The sequence below is a fragment of the Anolis carolinensis genome, chromosome 2 (genome assembly GCF_035594765.1).
Source record: "Anolis carolinensis isolate JA03-04 chromosome 2, rAnoCar3.1.pri, whole genome shotgun sequence".
In the NCBI taxonomy this organism is placed as follows: domain Eukaryota; kingdom Metazoa; phylum Chordata; class Lepidosauria; order Squamata; family Dactyloidae; genus Anolis; species Anolis carolinensis.
In genome coordinates this window covers 27,462,551-27,485,340 of record NC_085842.1, presented here as the reverse complement: position 1 = coordinate 27,485,340, position 22,790 = coordinate 27,462,551, and the positions used below count along the sequence as shown (strand labels likewise).

The following is a 22,790-nucleotide window of genomic DNA, read 5'->3' as shown; positions in this document are numbered from 1 at the left end:
GTAGATGCATGATTCCAGATGTGACGAAATCTGAATTGAGGTCCCATCATTTGGATACTATATTCCTTAATGGGTTTTAAAGATGATCAATATTATGAACTCAAAAGTTCATAATAGGCCCGGGCTGTGGCGCAGGCTGATGAGCAGCCAGCTGCCAGCTGCAACAAATCACTCTGACCAAGAGGTCATGAGTTTGAGGCCAGCTCGGAGCCTGCGTTTGTCTTTGTTCTATGTTAAGGCATTGAATGTTTGCCTTATATGTGTAATGTGATCCGCCCTGAGTCCCCTTCGGGGTGAGAAGGGCGGAATATAAATACTGTAAATAAATAAATAAATAAATAAATGTCCTCGTTTGATGGTTTTATTGCCTCTCAATAGTGTGCTTCATTGTGAATTATATTTCTTCGGGGCACAAATGGTTCTTTCCAGAATCTAGAATATCAAATTGAGGACTAATGCTGTATGTTCATGTGTGGTTCAGAACTGACTGATAGAAAGGTTTTATCTGTTATCTAAATAGTATGTCTTTTTATTTCTCCTTCCAGACCATGGCCAACATCTCCTCTTTTGGCAAGTACACTCATGCGATTGTCCGGTGCATCCCCTCCTCATTTGGTACAGCAGAGACTTCAGCGGATGGGTCCGACAGTGGAGCTGAGCCGGTGGATCTGGCAAAGGCTCACCGGCAATACGGTGTCTACACGGGCATCCTGCGTCAGAAGCTAGGGCTGCAAGTTATTGAGCTGGGTGCGGATGAGGCCCTGCCCTATTCCACATTGGTGGGGGATCTGGCGGTGATACAAGGAGACACTGCGCTGCTCACTCGGCCGTGGATACCTTCCCGGCGAGATGAGGTAAGTCTTATTTGTATCTAAGTGGTCTGTGCTAAACTGTCTTGAGCAGCCTTGCAAAAGACTTGGCAGAAATTAAGTTGGCAGAATGCATTAGCAAAGAGCTGTTTTTCTCCTGCTGTCCAACATTGCTTTGTCTAGTCTCCTGGAGACAGTACGTACCTTCATGTTGCCTGTCAAGTTATGGCGATTTCATGACTTTCCTTAAGCAGAGTGTATTCAGAAGTGATTTTGCCAGTTTCTTCTTCTGATTTATTTATTTATATATTTATTTACAGTATTTATATTCTGCCCTTCTCACCCCGAAGGGGACTCAGGGCGGATTACAATGAACACATATATGGCAAACATTCAATGCCAACAGACAAACAACATACATTAGACAAACTCAGAGGCATTTTTAACATTTTTCCAACTTCACGATTCCAGCCACAGCGGGAGCTGTTGCTTCACCGTCCAGTAGTGGCTGTACTTCCGCATTCCTTTCCTCGTGTTTTGCTGGCAGTTTTATGGTGTTGTAAATTAGCCTCCCGCATAAAGTGTCCCTAAATTTTCCTAATTGACAGGTGCAACTGTCTTTCAGGGCTGCATAGGTCAACAGCAAGCCGGGGCTATTAATGGTCGGAGGCTTAACCCGACCCGGGCTTCGAACTCATGACCTCTCGGTCAGTAGTGATTTATAGCAGCTGGTTACTAGCCAGCTGCGCCACAGCCCGGCCCCTGATGTACCGGTATAGCCAACAGCCTCCCATCTAAGTACTAACCAGGCCTGATCCTGTTTAACATCCAACATTAGATTGCATCTGGTGCCATCAAGATATTTAGACCTCTTAAAGCACCCTAGATCACATTTTCTTAAACTTTTCTCACTCTCAACCACTCCCTCCTCCATCCTGAGAAATGTTTATGTGATCCTGGGTAGATCAGTACAGTAGAGTCTCATTTATCAAACATAAACTGGTCGGCAGAACATTGGATAAGCAAAAATGTTGGATAATAAGGAGGGATTAAGGAATAGCCTATTAAACGTCAATTTATGTTATGATTTTACAAATTAAGCACCAAAACATTATGTTTTACAACATATCGACAGAAAAAGCTGTTCAATACACTGTAACGTTATGTAGTAATTACTGTATTTACAAATTTAGTACTAAAACATTGGAATGTATTAGATACATTAACTACAAAACACTGACTACTAAAAATTGACTACAAATAAAGATAGAATTGCATAAAATGAACTTTCAGTCAGAATTAAATCCATAAAAAGTTCAGTCCTTGATTCCTAGAGAAACAGCTGCCGATCCGGGTGGGAGGTAGATTGCGTTGGATAATCCAGAATGTTGGATAAGAGAAGGTTGGATAAGCAAGACTCTATATTAAATAGGTATAGAAATCAAATAAAAATAAATCGGCATTAGCAAAACTTGCTAAATAGGCTGCTTTGCCTTTTTTATAAATTACAGCAGAAGCATTTTCTGCAGAGTTCACTGTAAACCTGCACATAATTGCTAGCAGATTTGTGTAGCATTCAGAAACATTTTACTGTTGCCAAGTTTTCCGTGACCCCAATACTGAGCCAAGGGGACCCCATTTGGGGTTGGGACCCACAGTTTCAGAAACAGTGTCCTAGATGACCAAAACAGTGGCTGTGCACAAGCTCTGGGAAAGAGCATAATCTTCTAATGAGTTCTGCCTCATTGTACCAAACTGCCATGACTTTTCTTAATGGCCTTTAAAACGTAAAGAAAGAAAGATTCATGAATCAAGGGGGTTCTCAAAATTTGTCCCTGAGACTGTAACCATCAACTCTTCTACAGGGGAGTCAGTCTTCTTGGATACAGTGGGATTTCCATCTGAGTCGACATGCTTTGGAGTGCGCTGTTAAGCCCTGTCTGTTCTCAAAGGGAGGCTGGCAGCAGCGTCTAGTTGTCTGTTAAGCCCTCTCCATGGTAGGCCCCATCTGTTCCTTGGTAGAAACCTTTCAAATTAATCCCACCCTTGTTGCCTGACCAGTTGCCTCAGCAATTGCAGTCATGCCTCATCCATCCCCCGCGGCTTGTTTCCCGGACCCAGTTTTGCTTACTGGATACAAGAGTGGCCGTACATATCCTTTCTTGACCTTTGTGAAGAATTGGCCCCGCATCTCCTTGCCATCAGAAGTGAATTGAGATACCAAAGGAATATTGTTCTGTGACAAAAAGAAAGGGACTCTCCTGTGTATTTCTCCTTTTTCTCTCTCTACCATTTTCTTAACCTGAACCCATAACATGAGCTTTGAAAAATAGATACAAGTAGAGCATCCTTATCTGAAATGCTTGGGACCAGAAGTGTTCTGCATTTTGTATTTTGGAATACTTACATGTACAAAAGGTCCCAGGTTCAAATCCCGGGAGCGGAATGAGTGCCCACTGCTAGCCCGAGCTCCTGCCAACCTAGCAGTTCGAAAACATGCAAATGTGAGTAGATCAATAGGTACCGCTCTGGCGGGAAGGTAACAGCGCTCCATGCAGTCATGCTGGCCACATGACTTTGGAGGTGTCTACGGACAACACCGGCTCTTTGGCTTAGAAATGGAGATGAGCACCAACCCCCAGAGTTGGTCACAACTGGACTTAACATCAGGGGAAATCTTTACCTTTACCTTACATGTACATAATGAGTTGTCCTGGAGATAGGGCCTAAACTTAAACACAAGTTTGTATATTTTTCATATATAGACACCTTAGACATGTGCCATGAGGGTAATTTGTACATAATACGTTTAATACCACTGGCCAACATACATTTTGGTTCCTGAAATATTAATCATCATCATAAAATAATAATAATAATAATAATAATAATAATAATAAAAATAATAATAATCTTTATTTGTATTCCATCCTATCTCCCCAGGGGGACTCAGGGTGGATTCCAACATACAAAAAGGCAAACATTCAATGCCTTAATAAAACAAACACGTACCAACAAACACGTACCAACAAAATAATCCAGAATAACCCCACATGTAAGTGTAAAATTAGAACCTAACATCAATAAATTAAACAAAACGTAAGCTAACAAAATTATATAACAATATAAAACCTAAGCATAAAACATCCACATTGATTTATAGGAGCCAACCAAAGTTCACAAAGTCACAAGGGTTGATTGTGTAGGCAATGATGAGTCCTGTTTCTGAGTTTATTGACATGCTGATTTAAAAAATGGTACCAGTTATCCCCATCAGCTAAAAGTTAGAGGAAGGATCCTTCTACCACATGTGGTGGAATTGCAAATGGGCAAAAGAATATTGGAAGAAAATACATGAAAGTATCCAACAGATTTTAGGTGTTAATTTTCAGAAACTTCCAGAAAATTACTTATTGAATTAGGGTGATTAACTGAAACATTAATGCTGGCTCCCAGTGACAAAGAACTCTTGCCACACCTTGGACTATACACAGATATATATTCTTTCCTTTCCTTACTTAATTTATCCATACCTCACAACCTCTGAGGATGCCTGCCATAGATGTGGGCGAAACGTCAGGAGAGAATACTTCTGGAGCATGGCCACACAGCCCGAAAGACATACAACAACCCAATTACTTATTGAATATCTTTAAACTGCCCCCCGGATCAAATGAAGAGAAGATTTTAACATTCTTATCAACAGCGGCCAGGATTGTCTACGCTAGATACTGGAAACAAGATAAGATACCTATGATAGAAGAATGGTTAGTCAAAATACTAGAAATAAAAAATATGGATAGATTAACCTTTCTGATAGCCAAACACCAAGGAAAACCGAGAAAAGAAACTGATTGGAGACAATTAGAAAAGTATTTAAAATCCAAAAAAAATAACTAAAAGGAAAGAAAAATTAAGAAGATTGAAAGAAGGGAAAATTAAGCTACTCCTCTCCAGCAATAGATACTGAAGACAGAGAAGACTGATACAAATTACTGAGAAAAGAATGTGGAACTGTATTAAGGATTTGTACAGAATGAAAAGGAAAATGATATACAACCAATGGGAATGTCCTGGAAGTACCTCCCCCGTAGCCCTATTCCCTATTTAAATAAAGATTATTTTATTAGAGATACAGAACATATGCAAGACACCATTTCAGTCTACTCACCCATATAAACCATGATAATTGTATCTAAGAAAATAGAGCTGATAAAGAATATCCAATGCAATTTTCTGAATCAGCATCCCAAATAACCCCAGGAACAAATCTAAAAACCGAGACACCCAGGGGGAAAAATCACTGTTAGCTGCCTTGAGTCCTTATATCAGGAGAAAGGTGGGATAATAATAAAGATAATAAATAAATAAAAATAATTGTGTGCATGAAACAAAGCTTGTGTAATGCATTGTTGAAAGCTCTCATGGCTAGAATCACTGGGTTGCTGTGAGTTTTCCAGGCTGTATGGCCATGTTCTAGAAGCATTATCTTCTGAAGTTTCACCCACATCTATGGCAGGCATCCTCAGAGGTTGTAAGGTCTGTTGGAAACTAGGCAAGTGGGGTTTACACTGAACCATCAAAAGCAAAGGTGTCACTGTCCTAACCATACATGTGGACATTTTTCAAGTTTTTGGGAGTTTTTTTGGAATTTCATGAAAGGGATACTTAATCTGACAACCAATATACAATGAGTCATAATATATGAACACAGGTTGTGCCTCCCCTGTAAAAAGCTCCTTGCTCAGCAGTGAGTCAGTTCTCAAAAGCCTGGTCAGAATATAAAAGAGCTTTGGCGGAAAGCCAACAGGGAGGGGCAATGATCTGTTAATAGCTTTTTAAAAATGACACTTTGGGTTGTTGTGTTCAGATATTATTCCCATACAAGAAATTTTGTGCTTGCAAGGCAGAGATTGGAAAATTTGACTTTTGACAGCTTCTTGGATCTTCCTTCTGATTTCTCATCTGTTTCCTTGTGTGTTGATGAACAGCACTGTATATGCCATACAATCTATGAAAGGTTCCTATTAGACATTTAGTGGAGCCCCCAGTGGCGCAATGGGTTAAACCAGTGGTTCTCAACCTGGGGTCCCTAGATGTTTTTGGCCTACAACTCTTAGAAATCTCAGCCAGTTTACCAGCTGTTAAGATTTCTGGTAGCTGAAGGCCAAAAACACCTGGGGACCCCACGTTGAGAACCATTGGGTTAAATCCTTGTGCTGGCAGGACTACTGACTGACAGGTTTGTGGTTTGAATCTGGGGAGAGCAGGTGATCTCCCTTTGTCAGCTCCAGCTCCCCATGTGGGGATATGAGAGAAGCCTCCCACGATGGTAAAACATCCAACATCCAGGCATCCCCTGGGCAACATCCTTGCAGACGGCCAATTCTCTCACACCAGAAGCGACTTGCAGTTTCTCAAGCCGCTTTTGACATGAAAAAAATTAGAAATTTTGTCATAACTGTGAATCTTAGTTACTGTGGCAGTAGTTAGGGTAGTTACTGTAACAGTGCAATTTTCTTTTCTTTTTCCAATCATTAAGATTAACAAGTTTTTATTATTTTTTAAAAATCTGTATTCTACAAGATATTAGTCTATATACATTCCACCTACCAAACATGCTGCCTCAATACTCACGAGACATGAACCAACACTTAAAATATGTGTTATCCCTCCTGCGCAATTACTAAATCCACACCACTTAAACGTATACCATAAAGGAAATTGGTATCCCCTATCATGTGACATTTATAAAGTAGTGTAGCTCTATCTTTGCAATTGGAAAAAAATGAACTAGTTACTTCCCTTCCTTAAGAACGAGAGAATAGCTGAAAGCTTGGTAATGAAAGGCAGAAGCCTGAACTTCAAGGAAAAGCGAACTTTAACATTGTCAATAGAACATCAAATTGCTGGAAATTAAATTAAAAATTGCATGCGTAGAGGGAGAGAGAGGTCTCTGAGTCACCCGCTAAATGAGAACAGCCTCTGTGGAATGAGCATGAAATAAAAGAATAGATCGAATTAAAGGTCATACATCTCAGCATGGGCTCGGGCATTCTTGCCCAACCCACAGACGAAGAATCTCAGCCTGTTTGAAATTCCTCGTCTGTGTGTCTCTAACGGGGGAAAAGCCTTTGCCATCCATCCATTATTACTATTATTTTTGAAATAGTTGTGTGGACATAAGGACATAAGGCGGCTTTTGGTGCTGATTGGTAGAAGCTTCCTCTCTTTTCCTCCCTCTTTCTTTGCACAAGTCATTTTCTGTAGTTAATGAAGTATTTGGAAATTTGTGCTGGCCAGTTCCACTGTCTTGTCCAACTCTGCAATATGTTGCTAGATAACAATGTTTTTAGAAAGAGAGCATGTACTGCTCAAACCGATGTGGGATGGTGTTAAATCAGGCATGGGCAAACTTTGGCCCTCCAGGTGTTTTGGACTTCAACTCCCACAATTTCTAACAGCCTCAGGCCCGAGGCTGTTAAAAATTGTGGGAGTTGAAGTCCAAAACATCTGGAGGGCCAAATTTTGCCCATGCCTGTGTTAGATGGTGCCAGAAATGACTATGAAATGACTCTATCCAGGTCTGACCTGGATGCCTCAGGTGGCCGGACTGTCAATTGCTGTATATACTTGTGTATAAGTCGAGGGATTTGGGGAGTATTGATGTGACCTGTGGATAAGTTGAGGGTCATTCCGTGGAGAGGGAAATGAACTCAAGCTGCTTTGGAGCAACCCTTGACTGGTGCTGCTGCCAGTTTTCCAACCAGACAATCAAAAAGGCCTTTTCCCACTCTTCTCAGAGAAGGGAAAGTGACATTGGAGGCACTGCAGCCACTGGTAAAAGGACATTTAGAATAATGCCAAGTTTTTAAAACTTTGTTTGTGTTTTCAAATACATTACAACTTGTATCCTCGGTTTGCTTCTGACACGATAATAAATAAATAACTTTGGCAAGCTTAATGGCTATGCCAGGAATCCATTGACAGGAGCTATTGAATAGCTTGTCCCATAAAATGCCCATCACAGGAAGGAATAATAATGGCTTCATTGTGGTTCCTGTGTTTTACACTGTTCCAAATAAATGTCTTTAAAGCCTGTTTAGTAGTGATTGGATTGAGACTTGGCTGGAAAACCATTTGATGGTTCATAGAATGACAGTGTTCAAAGAGGCCACACAGTAGCCATCTAGTCCAGCCCCCTTCTGCCATGCAGGAAGACACAATGAAAACACTACCAACAGATGGCCATCCAACCTCTGTTTTCAAAACTTCCAGAAAAGGAGACTCCACGGCACCAGCTTGAGTGATATTGAAAGCTACTTGAAAAGGCATTTCATTATATGAAAAAAAGTGATGGAAAGAAAAGTTATTATTTTAATGGTAAATAAATGTCCTATATTTTAAAAAAATTATTTTCTCTGTTGCTGTCCCAGATCTGCAGTGTCAAGAAAGTCTTGGAGGAGCTAAAGCTGCGTGTGGTTGAGGTTACGGATGAGGGAGCCACTTTGGACGGGAGTGATGTCCTTTTCACAGGTAAACAAACCTGCTTCAATGTGAATTGCAGCCCTTTATTCTAGGGAGAGGGCAGGAAGCGGTTAGCCTTGGAGCTGAGAAAATGGAAGGATTAAGTATGACATGGAGATTGTATGCGTATGTGTGAGAGAGAAAGCCTTATAAATCACTTTTCTTATTGAATATGCTATATAAATGATTAATGAGGATAATTATAACGTAGCAGACAGTGGAGTGGTTGATGGGGTTTTGAGGGCTTGCGCTCCCCCAACACTAGCAGGGGTTGGTGAATGGCTTGAAAACAAAACAAAGGAGGATTAAGACGGCCTTGAATCTGAAAACCTTTCCCCCTCTAATTCCAAGTAAGTGAAGGTGGGTGTCTGGTAATGAGGAAAGGGTGCTTAATGTGCACAGAATGATAGAACCATAGAGTTGGGAAAGAATGCAAGGGCTGTTCAGTCCAACTCCATTCTTCCAGGCAGAAGGTCACAAGCAAAGCACTCCCGACAGATGGCCATCCAGCCTTTGTTCAAAAACTTCCAGAGAAGGAGACTCCATCATAGTCTGAGGCAGCACATTCCACTGTCAAACCACTCTTACTGTCAAGAGATTCTTCCTAATGTTTAGTTTCCTGCAGTTTGAATTCATTGCTCCATGTCTTAATCTCTGGAGCAGCAAAAACCAGGGTTGCTTCCTCCTTAGTCCTTTCAAATATGCAAATATGGCTGTCAGGTCACCTTTTTTAATATAATATCTTTATTGGAGATTTTATATTTGGAAAATAAAAGAAAAAGGACTGTATATTAGTAAAAGATAATATTTTCACATCGAAAGTGGGGGAACACTTATTGTTATTAGAAAGTCGGAAAAAAAGTAAGAGAGAAAGAAAGAAAAAGAAAAATAGAAGAAAAAATATTATATATATATATATATATATATATATACACACACACACACACACACACACACACACACACATACATACACACACACACACATACAATACAGTTTTTAAAAAAACTGTTGACTTCCATCTCACTTTAACTGGTTCTGAAAAAATTCTGAAAATCGGTAAAACCCATATCCCTTCATCCTCATCAGTTTCTAAGATTGTATTTGTTCAGCAGATAGGATCAAATTTCATTTGTTTTAAATAGTCCTTTACCAGGTCCCAGTTAGTTTCTTTCTTTGGCAGACCTTGACTTGGAAATAACCAATAAGTGAGCCTGTCCATATTCATCACCTCCATGACTTTATTCAGCCACTCCTCCTTATTTGGGATCTCTTTTTGTCTCCACAACCTGGCATATGTTATTCTCGCAGCAATAACCAGATAGTTAAACAGAATCTCTTTGTCTTTATCATATTCTATATCTAGGATTCCAAGTAGAAAGTACTCAGGCTCTCTTTTAATTTTTATCTTTAAAATTGTTTGTATAACTTCATTTATGTCTTTCCAGTATTGTTGGGCTTTTGGACATGTCCACCATAGGTGAAAAAACGTGTCATGTCACCTCTTAACCACGGTGGCACAATGTGTTAAACCCTTGTGCCTGCTGTCCTCCTAATCTGAAGGTCGGCTTTTCAAATCTGTGAGACTGGGTGAGCTCCCGTCTGTGAGCCCTAGCTTCCCATGCGGGGACATGAGAGAAGGCTCCCAGCAGGATGGTAACACATCTGAGTGTCCCCTGGGCAACGTCTTTGCAGACGGCCGATTCTCTCACATCAGAAACGACTTGCAGTATGTTCACTTCTGACACGATTTTTTTTTTAAAAAAACTTAACCATCTCTTCTTCAAGCTAAACATACCCAGTTACCTTACAGTTGTACTTATTTATATAAGTACAGTAGTGCCTTTCTTTTATGCTTTCTCTTCCTTAACTGCTCCTCATATGGCAGGCACTGTCCCGTTATTACTCCATATATTACAGGGTTGTGTCTTACCATCTAAAACATGTTGTACGGTGAAGCACCCAAGCACTACTATTATCGTTCTTCAATTTCCCCTATGTTCAATTGTGGACAGTGATGTAGTAGTACCACAAGTGTCAGGATTGAAGCCTAGACATATTTGTTTGTGTGCTTGTTTACTTAGTTAGCAGGAATTCAGATATCATTTGCCACTGTTGACCCCTTTTTGCCTCTCATTTAATCTGGAAAGGAAATGGATTTCTCCAGCAGTAATGTTTATATGCCCAAGCAGTGTTGTAATCAAATGTGTTGTCGAAGGATTTCATGGCCGCAATCACAGCGTTGTTGTGTGTTTTCCAGGCTATATGGCCATGTTCCAGAAGCATTCTCTCCTGACGTTTCACCCACATTTATGGCAGGCATCCTCAGAGGTTGTGGGGTCTGTAGGAAACTTGTCTGGCATTCCAGACAAGAAACAATCCTAACACCTCCCAACAAAGGATTCCCCCAAGCAAGAAACAGCCAGTCCTTGAAGCTAATCAAGGTGGCAAATTGCACAATTCACACTTGCCTCAGACAGGCAATAGTTCTTTCTCCTAACCTGAACATTATTCCACAGATATATAAAACCCACATTTCTAATTTCCAACAAACCCCACAACCTCTGAGGATGCCTGCCATAGATGTGGGTGAAACGTCAGGAGAGAATGCTTCTGGAACATGGCCATACAGCCCGTAAAAAACACAACAACCCAGTTGTAATCCAAATTATTGGGAGCTTGCTTGCTTTTGGGTATCAGCAGATGCAAGTTAGAGAACAATCAACTTAGTCCCCTTCTATGCTGTCCTTATATCCCAGGATCTGATCCCAGGTTACCTGCTTTGAACTGGGTTATATGAGTCTCCATTGTTGTATAATCTGGGATAAATTGATAATCTGGAATCAGATCCTGAGATATAAGGACAGTTTAGAAGGGGCCACAGTTAGGCAGGCTTATGAGTCAGGACTAAAGAGACTGTATCCCACTCTATGTTTAGGACTCATGGCTTATTCCATCTTTTCAATGCTTTTTATTTTACAGGTAGAGAGTTCTTTGTGGGCATATCCAAGTGGACTAATCACAGAGGAGCAGAGATGGTTGCGGATGCTTTCAGGGTGAGATTGACCTGTAAATCTCAACACTCCCCTTTAAGATGTGTCATTGGTTGTTGCTTTTCTGTTTTCTTTTACCTCACCATAATAATAAAATAACAACAACAACAACAACAACAACTTTATTTTTGTATCCTGCCTCCATCTCCCCAAAGGGACTCGGGGCAGCTAACATGGGTCCAAGCCCGGATAATTACAGTAAAACAGAATAAAATGCATACTTAATACATTTCATCAGAAGATAAAAATACATCAAAATAAAAACATAATTATACACAATAACATAGTAAAAAATAAATAGTGACAATGGTATAGTTAGACGTAATATAATATCCCCCCCCTCTCTCTCTCCACTATGGATTGGACCAGGGCTTCAAATTATTCTTGCTAGTGGCAACTCATAGCCTTCATAGCAATGGGCAGGAAGTCCACACAAAAATACCTTTGGAGAGCTTCTGAGATTAGAACTCAGAATGGATTTATTACCCTGCTCCATAATCAACTCAAAGTGCACCCTAGAACACAACTGTGAGTTTGCATAATGCACATTGCAAATGGAAACTTGATTACGTTATTCAGTTTATCTTCCAAGAACATTTGTCTGCCACTGTTAATCTTGTTCATCAATTCTGATGCTTGGAACATATTTTGAAAACCACCCAACAGATAACAACATCTCTTCTAGCTCTCCCCGGGTTCACTCAACGGTTTTTCCTATGATCACACCCTGTTGCAACCCAGCGGATCACATTTTCTTTCTTTAAAAACCGTATTGACATACACATTTTAATGATGTAAAGCTACATTTAGGATATCCAAAAAGGAAAATAACAGAAGCAAAAAAGACAACAGAATGGCCCCTTGCCTGTTGTACTTCCAGCTGCAGGCTAAAACTTTTTTATTCAAGTAGGCTTTTAAAGAAAGTTTTCAAGACCAAATCAGGGAGTGCTGTGTAGTGTATTATTATTTTAATAGTTTTAATGTTTTATTGGTTTTAACTATGTATTTTAATAGCCCTGTTTCATTGTTTAAATAGCTGCTTTAAGCATCCTTGTGGAGCGAAAAGGCATGGTATACATAATAATAGTAATAATAATAATAACAATAATAAAATATATATCTAAAAACCTATCTCTTCCACCAGGCTAACCCAGCTAGTTGAAAGCATGAGTTTTAAACTCATGTCCTGTGTTTTGGTCTCTGTCCTGTGTGATTAATGTGTATTTTACAGAAATGCTTTGATCTGTATCTTTTATGGAACTGCATTTTAATAGGTGTGTTTGTAGAATTTTTATAGTATTTGTATGTTTTTTTTTACTGTGCTGTGCTGTGACCTGCCTCAGGCCATGGGGAGAGGTGGGTAAGATCACTATGCTGGCTTTTGTATTGGATCACACATTGGACATTTCCCAAGTGTCTAGGACTATGCTTTATCAGATGTATCAGCGAATAATTTGTGCATATTCGAGTAGGGTGGCCAATAATAATAATAATAATAATAATAATAATAATAATAATAATTTATTTATTTATTTACAGTATTTATATTCCGCCCTTCTCACCTTTTAACATGGAAACTCTGTTATGAAAATACAGTAAGAACCCCAAAACTACAGAAGAAATGTTGGTGGTTTCACTTTCGCATGCCCCAAGGAAGAAATAGTCACTATAGGAATTTGCTAGGTTCCCCAGTATGATCCTATGGTATTCTCCCACCAATCATTGTAACTTATTTATTTATTTATTTATTTATTTACAGTATTTATATTCCGCCCTTCTCACCCCGAAGGAGACTCACATTGCACATATATAAGGCAAACATTCAATGCCATAACATAGAACAGAGACAGACGCAGGCATGGGCTGGCCTCAAACTCATGACCTCTTGGTCAGAGTGATTTGTTGCAGCTGGCTGCTAACCAGCCTGCGCCACTGCCCTAATAATATGTTTTAGGTTTTTATTTATGCATTGTTTGTAGTATTGTTATTCACACTGAGTATCTCTTGAGAGAGAGAGAAAGCAGGATATTATTATTATTATTATTATTATTATTATTATTATTATTATTATTATAGCAAGATATTATTATTAGTACAGATAATGATGCTAATGCTGATGATAATGATTAATTGTATTTAACACCAGATAAAATATCAAATACATATAAAGAACATGTAATTGCATTTCATTTCAGAGGTGAAGAATCAGTAGGAATGGGGACCCACTAGACTCCTCATTTTTAGCTTTATTGGCTTTGGCTGATGTTAGTTAAGGCCAGCCAGAGCCAGAGAATTACAGGTTCCCCAGCCTTGCTGTAGTTCTTTTCTAGCTCAGCCTAATATCTCAAAAATATGTTAGACAACAATAGATTTGACTACAGAGGAGAAGGTGTGTGTGTGTGGAGGGATCATGCTGGTCACTGAGTAGCCTCTGCCATAGTTCAAATCAATATTTTTCCATGCAGGATTTTGCTGTGTCTACCGTTCCTGTCTCAGGCACATTGCATCTTCGCAGCTTCTGCAGCATGGCTGGGTCTGACACGGTTGTGATTGGCAGCAGTGATGTGGCCAAGAAAGCCATGAAGGTAACACCTAGAATTGCTGGGTCTGGGATGGTGGGTTTATGAAAAGAACAATAGGTTGAGTATCTTTTTTATCACAGGTGTTTTGGCCTACAACTCACAGAAATCCCATCCAGTTTACCGGCTGTTAGGATTTCTGGGAGTTGAAGGCTAAAACATCTGGGGCCCCACAGGTTGAGAACCACTGCTTTATCAGATATCCATGGGACCATACTATTTTGGGATTGGGATTTGTATTTTTTTCAGATTTATGAATGTTTGCATATACATGCTGGAATATCTTGGCGGTAGGACCCAAATCTGAACATGAAATTCATTTATGTTTCATATACACAGAATGGGAGAATAATTCCTATGCGATATTTTAATACTTTTTTGTATGCAACAAAACTTGAGTACATTGAATCTTCAGAAAGCAAAGGTATCACTGTCTTAGACACGCATGTGGATGATTTTGGAGAATTTGGGGTTTTGGGTTTTCAGATAAGGGATTTTTTTGTCATACTGCAAGTTGCTTCTGGTAGGAGAGAATTGGCAGTCTACAGAGACATTGCCCAGAAGACACCCAGATGTGTTCCCATATTGCTGGGAGGCTTCTTTCATGTCCCTGTAAGCTAGAGCTGACAGGCGGGAGCTCACCCCATCTCGCAGATTCGAAACTGCAACCTTCGGGTCAGCAATCCAGCCGGCACAAGGGTTTAACCCATTGCACCACCATGGCTCCAGAGATAAGGGATAACCTACATAAAGTTCTTAGATTTGCCTCCTTTCCATCCTAGCCTAACCATCCCAGACTTCCTAGACCAGCTTTGCATGAAAGCACAAGTTTAATACACACAAATCCATGCAGACAAGTGGGCAGGCTTGTTGAAAAGGAATGGGGTACTCTTTATCTGTGCTCAACATGGACACCAAGTAGTCTGTCAGAAGGACAGCTTTTCTTCCGCATCCAGCAAAAAACGCAGCAGGCTGTTTGTTGGGGGATCAGAATTATGTCTTTCCTTGGCAGCCCTTGGTAAGGGAGGTGGAGAAAAAGCAGTCTGCTCATTGTGCAGACTATTTTTCAAGGTTATAGTAACACAGCTGGTTTCCCTTAATGGCTGGCAACATCTGCATAGGGAGCCAGCATGGTGCAGTGATTTGAGTATTGGACTAGACCAGCATTGAAATCCTTGCTCAGCCATGGAAACCTACTGGGTGACCTTGGGCAAGTCACACTCTCTAGCTGTTAGAGGAAAGCACTTACAAATTTCCGCTAAACAATTATTAGCAAGAAAGCTCTAGTGTAGAGTCTCCATAAGTGAGGGTCAACTTGAAGGCAGAAAAAACAACATAGGTATATGAATATATTGCACTGTTTCATACTGAATTAGACCATTAGTTTATCTTGCTTTGTTTTACCTACTTTGGTTGACAGACTGCAACCACTCACCAAAGTTTCAAGAAGGGTTCTTTCCTAGCTTTTACTTGGAGTTCCCTAATGCTCTCTTAGCCAAGACTTGATTCAGCTTAGCCTCTGAAATTAGATGGCATCAGATTTTTTTTTTTTCGTGTCAGGAGCAACCGGAGTTGCTTCTGGAGTGAGAGAATTGGCCATCTGCAAGGACGTTGCCCAGGGGACGCACGGATGTTTTTGATGTTTTACCATCCTTGTGGGAGGCTTCTCTCATGTCCCCGCATGGAGCTGGAGCTGATAGAGGGAGCTCATCCACACTCTCCCCGGGTGGGATTCGAACCTGGCAGCTTTCAGGTCAGCAACCCAACCTTCAAGTCATGAGGCTTTTATCTCCTTGGCACCGGAGACTCCATCGTATCAGATGTGTTAAGGGCAATATATAATGCATTTGGCGAATCATTTTTGGTGGGTGTGAGTTTTCAGCTAAATCAATGCAAGAAGTGCCTTGCTAGATCACAAATGAAATCATCCACTCCAGTAATATTTTTCCAAAATCAGTCAATCAGACACCCCTGGAGATTCACAGGTGGGAGAAGAAGGCAACAACCACCTCCAATTTGTTCTCGGTATACAGTTCTTTAACATGGAAACTCTGTTATGAAAGTACAGTAAGAACCCCAAAACAACAGAAACAATTTTGGTGGTCTCACTTCCCCATGCCCCAAGGAGGAAATAGTCACTATAGGAATTTGCTAGGTTCCCCAGTGTGATCCTATGGTATTCACCCACCAATCATTATAACTTACTTACTTACTTACAATATTTATTTTCTGCCCTTCTCACCCCAAAGGGGACTCAGGGTGGATCATAGAACACATATATGGCAAACATTCAATGCCGTTATACATAGACAGGACAGACAACAGTACAGATAGAGGTATATAGGCATTTCCCATGTTCGGCATCCTGGATATTGTGCTCAAATTTGGCCACAGGGGGGTGCTTGTCAGGACCCAGGCTGCAGAGCACCAATAACCATGCGCAGAGACCAGAATCTATCTAATATCTTTATTAAAGGAATATATAAAGTCAATAAAAACAAGTGAAGAATATAGTTCAGAAGTAGACCTTTCAGGAAAGGTCAAATATAGTCCAGAAAAACAGTGTCCAATATGAGATATTAGAGTCCAAAGTTATAATCCAATAACCGAAACACACACTTTGCCAAGCAAAGTGTGGGGAAATGACAAGGTCCTTTAGTCCAATGGAGCTTGACAAGAAGGCTGGAAACAAACCGGATTCTTGGCAAACAAGACTTGATACGTGGCAACAAGAAACAAGAACAAGGTCCGTGGCGAGGTCCGTGGAAACAAGGAAGGCTTGATACTAGAACAAGGTCCGTGAAACAAGGCTTGGAACTTGGTCCTGAAACAAGGAACTGGAGTAACGTAGTCCACACGCGATCTCACTCCACAAGATGACGAATTGACTCCGCAAGGATCTCCTTGCGTAAAACAGCTATATAGGATCTTGTTTTCCCGCCAAGGAACACTTTTCCCTGGGGAACAAGAAGTGAAACCCAAACTGTGTCCAGATGCATGACTCCATAAGATTTCCCAAGGGAAGCAGGCTTAATCAGCTAATTGTCTGGCAGCGATCCTGGCGCTTCGGCGCTTCGCCTCCCTAGCGCCTCTATCTCGATTAATATTATCCCTACGAGAGTACGGGGGAGAATTCTGCCCAAGGCTTGTTTGGCTGACTTCTTGTGGGCAAACATCCTGCAGGTGCAGGGCCTCCGTTTCTGGCTGAAACGGTGGGAAACCCAAGTTTTCCTCTTTGTCTGCCACAATAGTACTAGGAACGGGACTACATGGCCCATGAGCCATCACAGTGCTGTTGCTCCATCCTCCATGTCGAAAAGCCCTGTTCACGGACTTCCTCCTTTCATGGTATTTCCTTACGGTGCCATTAAAATACCTTGCCGCTAAAGCAATGCCTATTTATCTACTCACTGCTGTTTTTGATCTGTTAGCTGGGCAGTGAGCTGGGCTGAAGGTCAAGCACTCACCCCCGACCTGAGCTTCAAACTGCCAACCTTTCAATTGGTTAAACTGCTGTGCTAAAGCTCGAGTCAAGTTGGAGGATCTGACAAAGTCATAGAGGAAATACCTCTTTTGAGATCTTTAGGCCCTCCAGCACAACTCTATAGTATGCTGGGACTTGAAGTCAGATAATTTGGTGGCATTTGATCATATCTGTGGTTTCAGGTAACTGCAATTTGGCTGGGAATGGTTTTTCCACAGATATTAATAGACCTTGAATTTCTCTCAAATTTCATGAAAGCCATTCAAGCTGGAGGTCATGTATTTAATCAATTCTGCATGTTATTAAGATATTATGTGTAGAGACACGTCCTCTTAGCAGCCTTGTTCCTATTGCTCTTCAGGTTTTTTTTACCATGGTATGATTGAGCAAGGCACTTCTTAAGCTTGTTGAAGGACAGATGGGTATATAATCTGAAACCAGCCATGAAAAAGGAAAATCAATCAGTCAGAGAAAGGGGTTTGTATAGGACAAAGGACAAAGAAGTGAAAGTTACATCATTTCACAATTTTGATCAGAGAAGTAGGTTTTGGTTAGGTTGGCCTTACATTTCATACAACAAGACAGATCTTCCAATGACTTGACTTCTCTTGTCACTCTTCCAATTTCTTTCCTGAAGACCATGGAGCAATTAACAGACCACCACTATGAAACGCTGACAGTGCCTGATGACCCAGCTGCCAACTGCATCTATGCTCGGCTGGGCCAGAAAAGCAGTGTCCTCCTGCATCGCAGTACAGAGGAATACCCCAACAGTGTGCAGGTCAGATGAACAGGGGCCTGGTCGAATGGGAAAGAGGGTTGGGGTTCATGACAAGAGCAAAAGTGATCACTGTGGCTTCTGGAAAGACATGCAAGCTCTGTTTGTGTACATTTGGGAATAAATCTAAACCAGGTTAAAGATTGTTTGCTAGCTGAGTCTGCTGTGCAAGGGTTGATAACTTATGTGTTGACCTGTAAACCCTTAAGAACCAGTGCAGAACTTTGTATGCTTTATCTCTGCACAAGAGCTGCTGTTAATCCACAAGAGTCTTTGAGAAAGTGGAATAATGAACAGCTAACATTTCAAAGGAGTACAGAGGATCAATACAGCTCACTGTTAGGTCTCATAGGTTGACGGTTTGGTTATTTTTCAGAAGAAGACTTGGAAATATACTCAGCTGACGCAGTAGTCTTCATGTACCTTTGGAAGTCTACTTTATCTGGATTGTGACAAACAGAACAAATAAGAGCCATGATTAGAGATATCATAGAAGTTTTGAAACTTTGAACTGCTTTAGGGGTTGGATTTGGTTCCATGGGAAAGGTCCTATAGCAGGCATGGGCAAACTTTGACCCTCCAGGTGTTTTGGACTTCAACTCCCACAATTCCTAACAGCCTATCGGCTGTTAGGAATTGTGGGAGTTGGAATCCAAAACACCTGGAGGGCCAAAGTTTCCCCATGTTTGTCTTATAGCAAACACATTTGCAGGTTTAATGTTGTGGATTTGATTATTTGTAGATTTGATTATTTGTAGATTTGATTGCATTCCTAACTCCCATGAAATCAGAAGGAAATCTGAGTGTCAAGAGTGCATTATACTATACAAAATCCCAGAATACTTGTAAAATATCTACACAAACACAAGATAGTCTATGTACAAAGAAAATATGTTCAAATAACATATAATATTATTAAAGTTCCCCGTACAAAGCTCAATTTGACAGTACCAGACAAAATGAAAAGGACAACAGCTCTAACACAAAAGTTATCCAAGTCTGATATTGGTTCCAATGTATATACGCTTCAGGGATACATGGTCAATGAAAATATCTTTCAAAAGTAATGATGGAGCACCACTCTCAAAAAAGTCTTCGAAATTAACATCCAAATAAAGTCCCAAGTCGCCAGGGGTCCCGGGTGTTTTTGTACCCTGTTTCAGGGAGAAAATCCCCTTATTCAGGAGTTCAGCAACAATGAACTTATATATAGTGCCTAATTGCTTACACTGAGTGACTCTGCTTGTGGTGATTTCAACTGCAACCAATATCAGACTTGGATAACTTTTGTGTTAGAGCTGTTGCTCCTTTTCATTTTGTCTGGTACTGTCAAATTGAGCTTTGTACAGGGAACTTTAATAATATTATATGTTATTTGAACATATTTTCTTTGTACATAGACTATCTTGTGTTTGTGTAGAAGAGTGCATTATACTCAGTTTTCTCTCCCTCCTGGGAAGCTGTTGATCCTTCTGCTGACCAGCGGAGAGGGAGAAGAGACAATTCAGACAAGGAAGGAGCAGCTGGTCTTGACTCAGGTTGGGAAAGAAATTATGGTGGGCTCCCAGCTGGAGTGCATTCTTCTTTCCCCTCAAACCAATTTCATCTAGACTGTCTAAATTGTCTGTCTCTACCCTCTCTCCATTGATCACCAACAGCTGTTGCCATCACTGGTTCTTCCCTTCCCAGGACTTAAATATTGCTATAGGAAATATTTTGGAGCAGGTTCATGGGGCAGGAAAATAGACCCAGTTTTTCTCCCCCTCACTCAAAAAAAGAGAAAACATGTAATGCTTGAATGTCAATAACATGATGCTGCTCGGTGAGTCCCAAGAAGCAATGCTGCTCTTCCCTTCCCTATGTAGAGAAGAAATGAAAAGCTTAAGCCATCTTACTATGATTCCTTGGGGTTTTTTTAGACAACCCCTGTATCCATGAGAGATATGTTCACAGACCTTGAAGGGATCTGAAATCTCAGATAATATTATACTTGGCCACAGTGTCTGAATGCCCAATCACCGTCTCCCAAAGCAGTTACTATACTCCCAAATCAAGAATGGAAAATGGAAGGTTGATGGACAGGAAAAGAGATTTAAAGATGGGCTTAAAGCTAACCTTAAAAACCTTGGTATAGACACTAAGGACTGGGAAGCCCTGGCCATTGAGCGCTCTAACTGGAGGTCAGCTGTGACCAGCAGTGCTGTGGAATTCAAAGAGGCACGAATGGAGGGCAGAAAGGAGAAACGTGCCAAGACGAGGGCACATCAAACCAACCCTGACAGGGACTGCCTTCCATCTGAAATCAGATGCTCTCACTGTCAAAGAACATATGGGTCAAGAATAGGACTCCACAGTCACTTATGTACCCACTGCCAAGACACTACACTTGGAGGACCATCATGTTCGGACAACAAGGGATCACCTAAGTAAGTAACTTGGGCAGGGAGCACACCATAGACTTGCACTGTAGGTTCTAAATAGGTTAACAAAAGGAAATGTTTGTGGACCTTTTTCAGTCCTCCAGTGCTATCTATAGTGTGCTTGGACCAGAAGAAGTCAAGGTCCTAGAGATTCCCACAGACACTTCAAAGGGGAATATTTTTGTTGTGAAACCATGGATATTAAATCCATGGATAGGGGGACTTGCTCTCTTGCTGCACTATACTTAAGAAGGGGGAGACATCTTGACCTGCTTTGCAAATGAAATATTTACACTTACGATAAGACTTTGTGATAAGGCTCCTTTGGATAAAGTCTGGGTCTGACTTGGCAGGGTGAGGCAGATGCATAGCCCAAGGGTCAACTTTTGTGCTCTATGGCGACAGGGTTTGTTTGGTCTCTGCAAAGGCAGAGTTAGGGGGATTTCTATTTGGAAAGAGAGCTAACATATTTCTCACTGTTCCCTTCCTCAGCCCTTCCAGAAACTTCCAGACTACACTCTCATCCCTGCTGCATGCACCGAGGTAGCCAAACACGGGGGGACTCTCAGTTCCTGCTCTCTTCTGATCAACAAGAAGCTGGAGATCTAGTGCCTCTTTGAACCCCATGGAAAGCTGGGTCCCTGACGGTCAACCCCATTTTCCTCCGTTCCTATGTGCAGAGTGACATCCCTGCGTCTCTCAGCTTCTTTGTGAGCCAAGAACACCACCCGCGCTCCCAAATGTGCTAATTTGGCCAGCCTTCAATTTTGCAGATGTTTCTTTTTCTATTTGCATTGGACCTTCCCTGCAGCCTTAGCCGTCTCCATGTCCTGGCTCTGGTTGCGACTGTGAATGACTGTCACCCTAGAAATGTGTGAAGAAAAACCCTAGTGAGAAACCAGAGGCCATTGCTCATCAGTGAGCCATATTAGCAAGGGTTGCTGAAGTGTTATTAATTCATTCAGCACCATTAACAGTAGCATTGCTTTTCTCTCTTTATTTCTGATTATATCTGGGGGAATCATTTAGGAAGGTACAAGAGGAATGGATATAATCCATCATGGAATTGCAAACCCTAAATGGTGACCAAAATAGGTCCATTCTTCCCACGTTTACACAGGAGAGCAGATGATGTTCTAGTATTGGAGGCCTCCAATGGTGGTCTACAACTGTTTTGGTGGGTAGGCCAATATTGTCTTGTTTCCCAGTTGGACAATGCCAATACTATGGATATAGGATTACTTGGAGACTTCTCTGTTTGTACAGCAACCAACCCTAATGTTGGATGCGTCTTGCTATATACAGAAAGATGTCACTAGTGCATTGTGTATGTCTTACCCTAGGATCTTCTGTGACTTGGTTCTAGAAGTATTCTTAAAGCAGAACAGGCTAGAGTAACCAGTGGTGGAGATGATAAAAGTCCTGTGGGTCACATATTCCCCATTCTCCAACTTTAACTGTCTATCTTATATGGTCCCTATGGTCTGCTACATTCATTTCTATGGTGCTGCAGGTTGGAAAGGGGGAGTTCAGGTAGATTCATTGGCCCCCTCCTCCTTCAACCCAAACTCGAACGACTGCTTTCCCACTGCCGCCGCAACGGATGACCTCTCTGCATATCTTCAGGGTCGAAGCAGCCACCGAGGAACAGCTTTGGAGGAATACGGCACTTGTGAAGGCTGCTGCTTCCTCTCCCAAGGCACCGTGTACGTGTTTTGTGTAACTGTAGTTACTTAGAGGGCGTTTGTAGGAGTGAAAGGCGTAGAGGGAGTGCCCTCTGTTGGGGAGTAGGCGTAATGACAGGATGTAGGACTTGTGTAGATCACTCACTGCCTCTTTAACCTCTTGTGAAATTTGGAAAATTAAAAAAAGACTGAACCAAAACATGAGTTTGATGAATCTTTCTTTGGTGTATGGGGTTGGCTTCTGGGCTTGTAAATGTATCATCTCCAGTTTTTTTTTAATTAGGGGACAAATACAACTTTGTCCAATTTTAGATAAAAATATTATAAAAGGTAAAGGTTTTCCCCTGACGTTAAGTCCAGTAGTGACCGACTCTGGGGGTTGGTGCTCATCTCCATTTCTAAGCCGAAGAACCGGCATTGTCCATAGACACCTCCAAGGTCATGTGGCCGGCATG

At 41.2% G+C, this 22,790-nt stretch overlaps 1 protein-coding gene across 1 annotated transcript in view; it reads left to right on the top strand.

Moving 5' to 3' along the window:
- ddah2 (DDAH family member 2, ADMA-independent) overlaps positions 1-22,539 on the top strand; it is a 53,191-nt gene extending 30,652 nt beyond the window's left edge. The window contains exons 2-7 of the mRNA XM_062969518.1: positions 546-854; positions 8,246-8,345; positions 11,319-11,392; positions 13,855-13,974; positions 18,090-18,233; positions 21,143-22,539. Coding sequence (XP_062825588.1) covers positions 549-854; positions 8,246-8,345; positions 11,319-11,392; positions 13,855-13,974; positions 18,090-18,233; positions 21,143-21,259 — 861 coding nt within the window. The 5' untranslated portion in view covers positions 546-548 and the 3' untranslated portion in view covers positions 21,260-22,539. The remainder of the gene's footprint in view (positions 1-545; positions 855-8,245; positions 8,346-11,318; positions 11,393-13,854; positions 13,975-18,089; positions 18,234-21,142) is intronic.
- Positions 22,540-22,790: the final 251 nt, after the last annotated feature.